We start from the raw sequence: 12629 nt of genomic DNA, 5'->3' as shown, positions 1-12629 counted from the left end.
CTGTGCCCTCGAGCACACGCCTGCTGAGGGACCCCGGTCAGCCGTGCGAGACCCTGACGCGACACGCGCGCAGGACGGCACTAGGGAATCGGTGTCAGCAGCTTGGAGAACACAGCGGCCGCGTTACAGGCAGAGCAGACGCTCCAGAGGCCGGATGCCAGCACGTCGGGACCGTCAGCACGCGGACCGGCAGGCCCAGGAAGACTCTCCGAAGCCGCCTTCCAATGCCAGTGCTTTCATCCTGGGAAGAAATCCCGCCATTCCAAAGGAACCGCATTCACCAGGAGGCTGGAGGGAAATTCACTCCCTCCTATGATGAAAGGAAATGTAATAAGCCAGCACACACACAGCCAGCTGGCCACACAAACCCGGCGCTGAGCCCACATCCTCAGCCATTATCTCTCTTCTCAGAAAGTTCCTGAAAATCACGCTGATAGAAATAGAAAAGGGATTTCCCTGGGGGCGCAGTGGTTAAGAATCCGCCTGCCAATGCAGGGGACACGGGTTTGAGCCCTGGTCCGGGAAGATCCCACATGCCGCGGAGCGACTAAGCCCGTGTGCCACAACTACTGAGCCCATGTGCCACAACTACTGAGCCCATGTGCCACAACTACTGAAGCCTGAGCACCTAGAGACCATGCTCCGCAACAAGAGAAGCCACCGCAATGAGAAGCCCGCGCACCACAACGCAGAGTAGCCCCGGCTCGCCGCAGCTAGAGAAAGCCTGCACGCAGCAACGAAGACCCAACACAGCCAAAAATCTATAAATAAAATAAATTAAAAAAAAATCCTAGCAGGACTTAAGAAAAGAAAAAAAGGAATAGACTTTGCCCTCGTGCGCTGGGTGCTCGATCTACCAGTCACCACAAACCATCCTCGGGCAGTGGGTAAGATCCATGAACTGACAGAACAGATGTGGACCATCAGACGTGTTGGCCCCTGACGTCATGTGGCCAAGAGCTCTGCACCACTGCCCACAAGGACGCTGAGTGCAGAGCCCAGGGCCCACTGGTTCTGCTGGAGTCCCCGTGCTCCTGAGTTTCTGGGAATAACCACAGCTCAGAGTTGGTCCCCAGGCCGTGAGGACGATGCTGGAGCCTCTGTGCTGCAGTTGAGAACTCGGGGTCAGGGGTGGGGGGCTGTGTGTGGACACTGGGCCAGCTGGCGGGCCCCGCTCCCCAGGGGCTGCTCCCATGGGCGTGCTGCTGGTAACCGTGGAGCTGGATGCCACCCAGGGCGCCACCGGGGGACAGGTGCGCTGAAGGTCACCCCTGTGACAGACACCAGGGGCCAGCCAGGGGAGGAGCGATGAATTACACGGGACACAGCGGACACATCCCAGGGCGACAGTCGTTAAAAAAGGCACGAAACAAGACGGGACAGACCTGTGCAAGCCAATTAGATGACTTCACAACCTGGAATGAAGTGTTTTCAAGGATGGCGGACCTCGGTGAGCACACAGAAAATAGGCCAGTCACTCACGGTGGTGGCGTTGAGGGGTAGGTGAAGCCTGGCTTAACGGGGGTGCTACAGGCACTGCCAGCACAGGGGCCTGGGGCGCACGCAGCCAGCATCCAGGGTGCCCAGATCGCAGGTGTGAAGGACAAAAGGTGCCCTGCCCTGTGGGTCTCCCCAAACCGACGAGGTTGGGAGCCCAGGACGCAGGCGCTGGGCTGACTGGTGGCCGCAGGAAGCGCCAGAGGCCAGGAGACCCCACACGGCTCCCAGCCAGAGAACCCGGCACGGGCGCAGCGAGCCAGGGGGACGGCTCACCAGCTCACAGCGTGTAAGGAAGCAGCGCCAGGAACACGACCGTCAACTCCCCGCAACTCAGTTCACCCTCCCAAACAGTGTGGGCACCCCGTGCGGGACGCAGGCAGGCCGCCAGAGGGGGTGTCAGCGATCATCCTTCCAGGCAAGGCAGGGTGCAGGCCACCCCCCAGAGAGAGAACGCACCCACAGTGCATGGGCTCAGACGGGCGGGGAAACTGAGGCCCGGCCAGGAGGCGGGGCGGCTTCCCAAGGTCAGCCGCCAGTGGGAGCAAAGCCAAGTTTCGAGGAGCAGCCTGGACGAGAAGGGGCTGCCCTGGCGGTGGAGGGGGCAGGGGGAGCCCAGGCCTGGGACCCCCTCCCTCCCGTGAGCACCCTCACGTTCTCGGACCCTGGCCTGATGCGGACGAGGCCCCTACACTGACGTCCCAGCTGCCCAGCGCTCCAGGGGCATCGACGGGAGAGCTGGCAACAACCCCCAAAGGGACACCCAAGCTGGCCCCGCCCACCCGCCTGTTCCTGGACACACACTTGGGAGTCGCACTCGCCACCTCTCTTTCTTACCAACTCCTACTGGCTCCGCCTCCAAAACAGGTCGGGGCTCAGAGTTCTGCACGGCTGCAGAGTCACCCTTTGACCCCAGGCTCCCTCACGGGCGCTGCCGGACACACTGGCCTCCTTCCTCCATCTCCCTGCACCTCCCTGCCCAGGGGGTCCTTCCCCAAGCTGCAGGGCCAGGTCCAGCACCCTCTGACCCCTCGGCCACAGACGAGGGCCAGAGGGTGAGGAGTGAGGGAGTCAGACAGGCGCCCTGGACCTGACCCGGAGGAGCCTCCCGAGACAGGTCAGCTGCGGTCCCGGTGGGGCACAGAGCTCACCCCTGCAGAGAAGCACAGCTGGGGCGGAAGGGGAGGGAGCAGTGCGCTCTGGGGCTGGTCTTGTGCTCTCCTGGGAGCCTGGCCCTGGTCACCTCCAAGCTCTTCCACGTGGAGCAAGTTAGAAATGAGCCTCGCAGATTCTGCAGGAAGATCTCCAAGGCGCGTGGGAGACACACAGGAAGGCCTCACCTAGGGAGTCAATCTTTTCTTTGCTGTTACTTACACGTATTAAAACAAACAAACAAACTATAAAGCCAGCTGTTTTGAGAATCCCACTTTAGAGTAGACAGAAGATGCTAAAACTGCCTAGGTGACACCTGATGCCCTGGGCAGCCGGTGGCCGCACCCCAGCCTCGCTCGGGCAGGAAGCCGGCAGAACCTCGAGGGAACCCTCCACCTGCTGGACGCAGCGGCGAGGGAGAAAAAGACACATCTAACTTTATTTATGTTTCTTAGAAAATGCAGTTATTGCCACGGAGTCTTACAAGCCGGCACAGTGAAGCCACAGGCCCTTGGAGGTCACAGCTGGGAAGGAGAAGTACCAGCTCTGGACCCGATGCCTGAGATGCAAAGCGAGCAAATCAACCTGGAAGCGCATCCCCTCTGCTCACCCCCATCAGCAAAACACCTTCCTTAATATAAAATGCCTTCCGGTCCAAATCATACACCGCCTTCAAATAGGAGATAAGCAGTCCTTTTCCCAACTAGTTCGAATAGTTAAAATACTTGAAAGCAAAAGCGAAACAGAAAAGGCTGGCGTTCTGAAACGTGGCTGTTCCCTGGACCTTGTCACACACACAGCTGCTCTCCAGAAGAGGCTTCTCTTTACCATCAGGTGACACACTAGGTGTGGCCAGAGCTCCGAGGGTCACCAGCGAGGGGGAATGGCTAGTGGGGGCCCAGGGGCCCAGGCCCTGTCCTGTGCTTATGGAGCACTTTATGTTTATTGGGTACCCGGGCTTCTTTGGGGGGGTTGCCCATTTGCATAAATCCTGTGCCCAAATTCACACTGGACTCATCTGTCTGTTTCTTGCTCAGGTGTGACTGTCTTCTTGACCTCAGGCCTCCACTGACTGACCTCTGAGGTCCTCCATCTACCTGTGTGTCTATTAGGATAACCTGTGCCTCCACTCGGGAAAACTCTCCTTCCAGAGCCCATGCTTACTGTGTATAGAAGCTATTTCTTCCTAGCTCTCCCACTCAAATCTAAAATTAAATATAGCTTTTCTAAAGAGCTATTTTTTTCTTTCAAACTCTCAAGCAGGCCCAACTTCCCCACCATCCCGGTGGTCTCTATTCAAGAGCTTTCAACTCAAGTGTTAGCGCGTGTTGCCGCATCTGGAACCTCCTGCAAAATGAGTGTCTTTCGGTAATTCACCGGGTTTACAAATCTGTCCCGCGGTCCATTCACCGAGTTTACAAATCTGTCCCGCGCTCCAACGCAGAGCGATTTTCCTAGATGACCATATTCACCGTTTTCAACCACAGCTGACAGGGTGATCTTGTGAGCCCGCAGTGAACACCTGTGCAGCTCTTTGAGAGACCAGAGCCACTTGGTCGGAGGGAACCCTAAGCGTGACGCCCTGCAGCCCAGGCGGCAAGGAGAACCACACACTGGCCCTTCCTCCTCCCAGCCAGGGTCCGAGGGCTCCAGGGGGCGGGTCGAAGTCTTCGCATCAGCTGATCCTGCCGGGCTTGGCCTGCGTCTGGCCGCGGCACTCACACTGGCCTTTCATGGGGCCGGGGCATGCCGGGGGTGGTGGGGCCCATGGTCCGCAGGCAAAGGAGGTGGGAAGGCAGCCCCAGGGTCAGCGGTCAGCACGGAGGGGCAGTTCGGGGGACTCGGGGGCAGTGCAGCAGAGATCGCAGCCCTGGGGGCCTGAAGGAGGCCGGGCAGGGCACTCAGGCCAGGCTGGAGGCCTCAGTACATTCCAGCAGATGGCAGAGGGGCCCACCCGGGAGGCCAGGGCAGTGGACGCTTGGGACACCGGGAGCCGCCTGCCACGTGGACTCCGGGTCTCCAGGGCAGTTGAGAAAGGCCCCTAGGATAATAACTGGTGGGATTTGAGCAAGGCCGGAAGGAAGTGCAGGGGGAGAGCCTCCCACGTGTGGGAGGGGAGGCTGGGCCTGGAGGGGCAGGGCGGACACGTGGGGGGCGCCCACAGCCGGTGCCCCGCCGCTGCTTCTGGCCGCCGGCGCCTGCCGGGCTGGCCTCTGGGTCTCGCCTGCACCCTCCCTGGCCCTCCTCATTCCTCCTCCGACGCACCCAAGTTTTGTACCAAATCTCATCTCCTCCGGCTTTTCAGGACCGCTCTGCTGGGGACCAGAGCTCTGTCCCGGGGTCCCCGTGATTGCGATCTGCGGTCTCCAGCTGTGAAATTCACAGTAAAGCAAACCCCAGGCTGGAGCCCTTCTGTGGGAAGGACGGATGGGCAGCAGCAGAAAGGCTGGAAGGTGTAAGCCTTCTGGGCCGGACCCTCCACCAGCACGAGGCTCAGATCCCAAAGCAAGTGCTGGTTCAGGAACTCGGCGACACCTGACCTCCTTCCCCAGGCATCTCTCCTGTGGGGTTAGGACACCCGGTAATTCTGTGTCTGCAGAAAGGGAGCTTCCAAGGCTCCGAGCTCCCCACTTGCAGAAGCGGACCCAGGGGGCTGCAAGTCCCACACAAAGGTGCGAGGCTCAGGCCCCGGGGTGCAGGGCCCACCCCACCAGCACTACCAGCAGCCCGGTCCTCGAGAATGTCTCCCCGAGGGGCTGAGAAACACGGGGGGGGGGAGGGGGCAGCTGAGGCGGGGCACCTCTGCGTCCACAAACAACACACTGGGCCGAAGGGCGCCACCCGAGTGAGTGCCAGGGCCCAGAGGTAACGTCTGCCGACTGGCCGGCTCACCACGGGTGGCTACGAACCCCGGGCTGTGTCCCCCGGGCTGTGTCGCAGGACACGGCGGTCCCTGCCCTCAGGGCGCTCGCGGCGGCTCCTACCTGCACCCCTTCTCGCGTTTGCACTGTCTGAAGCCAGGAGCATCCTACCACACCTGGCGGGTGGCCAACAGGGGCAGCACACACGGGAAGGGGGGCCTGGGGCGGTCCCCAAGGCAGGGATGGAGGAAGCTGTGAGCACCCGGATGACAAAGGACCCGCCCACCGCACAGAACGGGCCTGAGAGGCTCCTCCCTGGCCCCTGCTCACTCAGCTCAGAGCCGCCCAGACGTCAGACCCACCCTGGCTTGTGGCTCAAGGAAATCCCTTATCTCCAGGGCCCTTACTGCAGGGTTTGAAGAAGAGAATCTCGAAATTCCAGACCTGCAGCATTTCCCGCTGCTTCCACCTGTTCAGCAAATACCTGCAGGAAGTGGCAGGGCCCTGGCCAGAGTGTCCTGGTCCCCCTGCTGTGGGAGCCTCTCCAGCAGCCTTGGGCCCTCTGGGGCTCCCTGCTGCAGGCAGCCCCCCAGCTGGGCACCTCCTACTCACCCCACCCTCAGGTACCGAGAGCACCCCCAGGACATCCCAGCCCAACCCCAGCCTGACTGACGGCTGGAGGCCCCTCACCAAAATTCTGCCTCCAGGCCTGCGGCTGTGGGGAGCCCCAGGGAACATCCTGGCCCTACCCCCAACTGCAAGGGGTTTCCCCCAACCACATCCTGGCTCTAATCCCAGCTCTGGGACGGCCCCTGTAGCTGCAAGGCGACCCACGGGTACGTTCTGTACCTCCCCCAGCAGCAGGCAGCCCCCCAGAACACCCCAGCTCTGCCCACCCCCCCCCCGCCCTGGTTGCAGGGAGCCCCTGGCCCGCCAGTTCCATCATCATGGGCTGGGCTGGGCCCGGCACTGGGCCCTGGGGCTGCTCAGGGTAGCAGGAGGGGGGAGGAGCCTGGGGCAGCCCGTCCCCCAGCCAGGCAGTCACTCCTCTGAGCAGCCTGGGGAAGCGGGAGGTGACCGATCGGACAGCTCCTGAGGACCAGGTACAGGTGAGGCAGTGATGGAAGGAGAGGGCGGGGCCAGGGCAGGCAGCCGGGAGACCACTGCACTGCGGGAGACCACTGCACTGCGCGGAGGCCACTGCACTGCGGGAGACCACTGTACTGCGGAGAGACCACTGCACTGCAGGGAGACCACTGCACTGCGGGAGTCCACTGCACTGCGGGAGACCACTGTACTGCGGAGAGACCACTGCACTGCAGGGAGACCACTGCACTGTGGGAGACCACTGCCCTGCAGGGAGCCCACTGCACCGTGGGAGACCACTGCACTGCGGGAGACCACTGCCCTGCGGGGAGGCTGGAAGCAGAGTGGCCCCGGCTACTCTGGGGGGAGGGAGGAGGGGCTCCACACCCCACATCAGCCCCTTCGTGCCGGGTGGCCGCAGGCCAGCAACCAGCCAGCCGCAGGAAGGGAGCCAGGGTGGGGGACCAGGCTCCAGCCGGAGAGACCCAGTGAGGATGTGCAGATTATGAGGCCCACAAACAAAAGCGGCCACTGGCTCTGCCCTCTTGGCCAGAAATATCTACTGCTACCGAAGGAAGGTTCTGTCGCCCGCTCTGTACGTGGGACAGCTGCTACCCCTCCAGGGCTAGCAAACAGACCCCCGCCTTGGGCGGGCATTCAGTGCCTGGTCCAGCCCAGCGGCATCCCCGCTGTCTCGGGCACTGAGGTCGCTCTGTGCTCCCGGGCTCCTCGGGTGGCAAGGAGCAGCAGGGCCCGCCGGGTGGCCCGTCCTCCCCAGCCGGACCTCAGGACCCCGAGCACGACCCTGCAAGGTGAGGCCCAGCTCCAGGGGCTGAAAGGCTAAAAGCGTGAACGAGGTAGTGTAAAGAGCTCTTAAGTGGCAGCTAACTTTTTAGGGAAAATAACTCACTCCTCTGGGTCTAACATGGAAACACGAGTCAGGGGTACACAGGCTGCAGTCCCGGGCGCCTCGGCTCGGCCCCCATCCAGGACCCCTGCGGAGCGCCACCGAGGATGCTGTGCCCAGGGGGGGCCCGGAGGCCGGCAGCCGTGTGCGCAGTGACGAAGGGTGTTCAGCCACGGTTACAGCCCGGCCCACAAGGCTGGAACGTGGTCAAAACACCAAGGAACGTGTGAATGAGCAAATTACTGCAAACCTTGCACTGACGGCCGAGCGGTGACTTGGGCTTGAGAACAAACCCGCTACCGCATTTCCACAGGGTATTTCCAAACACACGCTTTCCTCTGGGCTCATTTCAGAATAACTCACAGCAAGACTAAAGGTTTACGGGACACGGAAACACCAACGCTAACCTGCAGCGATCCCGCGAGAAGTGGGCTGGGGCCCCGCCCGCTGGGGATGGTGGCCTTTGTCCTGGCTGTGTGGTGACAGCCCGGGGGCAGGTGGGCAGGGCCCGGCTTCATGACAGAGGCTCCTGGAGGCCGTGCTGAGACTCGCTGGGTACAGGAGCCCACAGGTCACCTCCTCAGACGGTCCCCGGGCCTGCGGGGCCGGGGCGGGCCGGGCCCACTCTCAGGGACAAAATCCTGCTTTGTGAAAATGAGAAATAAGACTGTGCTTTGCTCAGCACTAAGAAATTAAAGCGAGTGTAAGAGGAAACCGTGTGCACGTGCGTGTGTGTGTGTCCCACTTCAGGGCAGAAGAACGCAACGAATGAGAAGTCGGATCCACACCCTTGAATCCCCCGTCTCATTCCTCAGCGTTAACCACCACGGAGTTTCACACGTGCATCCTTCCAGAAAAGTAGGAGCCGATTACAGGAGGCTCCCGGTGAGCTGTAAGAGAAGCGGCGGGTCAGACATCTGCCCTGAGCCAGCCCGCGCTGCCCGGCGTCCGGGGACAGCACAGGACCTGGGCCTCGGCTTCCTCACCTGGACATGAGGACACGGCCCCCGACCCTCCACCCGCCTGCCTTCCAGGGCCGTGCTGCCGGGTCCTCAGTAGTCCTCAGAAGGGGACTCTGGGCCTTGGCCTCCCAGATCCCCAGGGACACAGCCTGCCCCTTCCACAGGACACATGCTCTCCTGGAGGGCCTCCGTCTCCTGTTCCCAGTTTCTATTATCGCCAGCCCCTCAAGAGCACTGGCTTTAGGCCGGGCCACCTCCCCATTCATCCGTCGCCCCGCCACCGACCCCCCGACCCCGCCACCAGGCACAGCGCTGGGGCTGTGGGAGGGCCTGGATGGAGAGCTGCTCACTGTGGAGTCTCCTGCGTGGAGCACGCAGACTTGCGGGTCATGAGGGCGTGCAGGTGGGCCTGGTGTGTGTACATGTGGGGCCTTCCCCTGAGTGGCTGGGGAGTGTGCGGGGCGCGGGCTCCCTGCCCCAGAGCGGCTGCCCCTAACTCGGCATCCGGACCGAGCCCCAGACTCGGGCATTTGGATCAGAACTTGGAGAAAAAGATCGCCCGCTTCTGGGTGACTAGACTCCACGCAGGCTGCCCAACAGGTCTGTCCCTGGAGTCACCCTCCTGTGATCCTCTCTGAGGACTAGACCGGGGGAGGGGTGCACGCAGGGCCTCTCCCTCCGAGGGCTCAGTTCCAAGGTGTTTGGGAAACCAGGCTGCTCTCCAGGAAGTAAACTCTCGGTGACACTGGTTCAGGGGGTTCAGAAATGGGGAAGCGCCAGAGCTGGAGGGGATGTGCTCACACCCGCGGCTTCCAGCGGGAAGTACACAAACACCCGGTGACACTGACCCACCGCCTGACTCCACATCACAGGGTGATGATGTGATATTCCACTCTTCATGGTTTTTCAGGTCTTAACATGTTGTTTTCTGTCCAAAGAGATGCTTAAGCTCCTCACTAAAGCTGCAGTTAAATGACAGATGGGCCAACTGGGCATTAATCCCCAGGCACACAGCAGCCCCTCCCCTACAGCAAAGGCCAGCAGGTAAATATAGGCACGCTTACTGTTCTATCTCAACTCAGAATTCAGGTGAGCTCTGAGCGGCCCCGGCTGTCTCGGACACTGCAGGATCCATCTATGTACTGATTTCGGGAGGTGGGCTTTCTCTGCCTGGATAGGCCAAGTCCACTCTGCTCAAACTTTACCATAACAAAGTATGGTAAAGGGGGAGAGTTTTGCAGAACATTGCTGGTAAAAAGCGAAATGCCTCTGCAGAGCTGGACTTGGAAATTGGAGAGTACAGACTACACCTGGGGCCTCAGACCCCTGGGCAGAAACAGGGCTTTGTTACAAATACACCAAGATTATTCTGACCCGGCCCCTGAAACACTGCAACAAGGTACAAACAAAGTATCCCTCCCTTGGAGGCAGGTGGAAACATGCCACCCACCTGTTCTTTTTTTCCCACACACCTATTCTTCTTCTGAACTCATCCAGATGCTGAGACAACAGCCCACAGCTGGGATCCTCCAATTCCCAACCCTGTGGCCCCCACCTGAAGGGGGTCAGGGTTTCAGACTCTGCTCTGACATCTGTCCCTTCGCCCGTTCATTCCCTCAACAGCCAGCTGGCTCTGCGTGTGGCTCCTCCATTCCCTGGCGCAGTGAGCACGGTCCCCCGGGCAGGACAGACCTGACCCCCCCGCCCCGTGCGCCCGCAGCAACGGGGGCTGCCAGTGTGACAGGGACACAGAGGAGGCCCTCCAGGGCGCAGGGGGCTTCCTGCTGGTGGAGACAGTTCACCCCAGACCTGAGGGAGGAGCAGAGGGGCCGGGAGAGAGGGGTTAGGAGCGGAAAGGGGCCAGCTCTGCAGCAGCGGGAGCAAGGGTGGCGGGCCTGGGGGGCGCCGGAAGCCGCCCGAAGGCTTCAGGGCTCCATCCCAGGGAGCCCCCTCCCGGGCTCTAAGCAGTGGAGGAAGACCCTGGAAGCAGGGGGCGGGGGTGTGACAGTGACGGGGGCTCACTCAGGAGCTCAGAGGAAGCCACTGTGAGCCCCACCTGGGGGAGACAAGGGGGCGTGTGAGCCAATGAGGACGAGGGGGGAGGCACCGGGGACCACATGGCGGGCGGGGTGGGACGGCCCTGTCCTTCCGTGTCTCCAGGGGGCCTGCCACTCTTCGTTCTCCCCCCCACCAGTCTTCTGCCGTTTCTGCTCCCCACTGACAACCATCGGACCCACCAAGGGGGCTGTTAGAGAAAAGGCAGGCATCTGGGGAAATGACAGTTTTAGACTGACTTCAAGAACTTTTCACTTTAATATGATTTCAGATGAGTTACTTTACACATTTAAAAAACTCCGATCTTCCCACAGAGAGTGTTGCTGGAGGTGTACACCCCACCGGCTAGACAACCCCTGAAGACCTGAAACTTCCCTGCCTCTATGCATAGTTTTGGAGTCAAAGAAAGGCCCTCCTGTGAGCAATCCTCCAGAAAAGCGGACACAGCTCACGGTCAGCTCAGAGATCCCACCAGGTCAGAGAAGTACCCCTCCAGGTCGGGAGCCACGTGAAGGCAGGGGACAAGTGTAGGGGCCGCCCTGCTTCCTGCAGCCGCCGTCCCTCAGCCAGGACCAGACCACCCCGCAGATAAAACGAGCCAGAAGCAGGCTGCCTGCGCGCTGTACCCCAGGCTGCACCAGGCTGGCCGCGACCGACTCTGGCCGCAGACTAACCCCCAAGGGAGTCCCCCAGAAACAACGTGGAAACCCGCAGACGCAGAACCGTCCTGTCGGCAGCTCCAGGGGAGCCCACAGCCCGCACCCCACTGCCGCCGGCACTGACTCAAGTGACCAAAGAGGTCCCCCCACACGAAGCGCATCAAGTGACGAAGTCACATCCAGGGGGAGCCGCTCCGGTACCGCGCGGGGCCTGCACGCGGCGGCAGTGGACGCCGGGACCAGGAGAGCGCGCGGCGCCGACCGACCGGGGTGCGGGTACGACATCGGGGTGCAGGGGCCAGGGCAAAGGGCTGCGGGGTCCAGGGATCAAGGAGAGGGGGATGGAGCCGGGAGCGGGGACCTGGGGAAGGGGATGCGGAGCCAGGTTCAGGGCACTGGCGGTGGGAACCAGGGTGACGGGAACCGGGGATGGGGTGAGGACGGCGGGGGATGCAGGCTGCGGGTCGCAGGGAAGTGTGGCGATCGCGGGCCCCGGGGCGCCGCGGGGCTGGGCCGCGCCCAAGGTCCCCTTCCCAGCCCCCTCCGGCCGCGCATCCCCGACCCTCGGCGCGGCCCCGGGCCCGGGGCGGGCTGGGCACACGACGGACACCCACCTGGGCCTTCTGCAGGGCGCTGAGTCGCAGCTCGTGCACGAAAGGGTTCCGCCCCGGGGGCGCCAGCCGCCGCGCGTCGCCGGCCCCCGCGCTGGAGGCGGGGGCGGCTCGGGGATCGCGTCCCCGCAGCCTCATGGCCGCGCCGCCCGCGGCGAGGGGAGCGGGGCGCCGGGCCGGGCGAGGAGCGGGTCGCGGAGCCGGGCGCTGAGCTGGGCGCGGGGCGCCGGGCGCGGGCAGAGGATGCGCGGCGTCTGGAGCGGGCCAGGCGCGCGGCCGCGCAGGCGCGGGAGGGGAGGCTGCATGACGTGGGCGGGGCGGGGCGGGCGGGGGGCGCCGGCGGGGTGGGCGGGGCGGACCGGGGAGGGGCGTGCTTGTTCGCCCCGCCCCCCGCGGGCCCGGAGAGACCGCCCCAGCGCGCGCGGACGGGCCGGGGCTACGCGCGCTGCTCCCGGGTGTGCCAGCCGGAGCCGCTGGGCGCGGGTCCCGAGGGGCGCCGAGGCCCTGGCGGAGAGCCTCTCGCGGTGGCCTGACCACAGGGACTCACGAGGCGGGCCTGGTCCCGGAGAAGGGGAGATCGAGTCCCCAGCGCGGCGCGGCCCGCCACGTTGCCCCCTTCCGCCGCTCAGGGCGCCGAGCCGGGGCGCGGCCTGTGGAGCGGAAGGAGTGCAGCGACGTGGAGATGGGGCGGGCACGCGCTACCCCGGGCTGTGGGTGCAGAGCCCCAGAGCAGTCCCCAAGGGAGGCAGCCCCAGCTGCCCAAATCCCGAGGGGCGCTGTTGAGCAGCGCCTGGCCAGGCGCACGTGTGAGAGGTTCCACTGGGTCCCCGTCCCAGACC

At 63.1% G+C, this 12629-nt stretch overlaps 1 protein-coding gene across 1 annotated transcript in view; it reads right to left on the bottom strand.

Annotated features, from left to right (window-relative positions):
- The window catches only part of LPCAT1 (lysophosphatidylcholine acyltransferase 1), a gene marked incomplete at both ends in the record, with an annotated part of 38914 nt that extends 26986 nt beyond the window's left edge, over positions 1-11928 (bottom strand). The window contains one exon of the mRNA XM_082835421.1: positions 11794-11928. Coding sequence (XP_082691547.1) covers positions 11794-11928 — 135 coding nt within the window. The remainder of the gene's footprint in view (positions 1-11793) is intronic.
- Between the last annotated feature and the right edge of the window lie 701 nt (positions 11929-12629).

Source organism: Leucopleurus acutus (assembly GCF_964270905.1).
Source record: "Leucopleurus acutus genome assembly, chromosome: 3".
Lineage (NCBI taxonomy): Eukaryota > Metazoa > Chordata > Mammalia > Artiodactyla > Delphinidae > Leucopleurus > Leucopleurus acutus.
The sequence above is the reverse complement of the archived record's forward strand: the minus strand, read 5'-3'. Positions and strand labels throughout refer to the sequence as shown.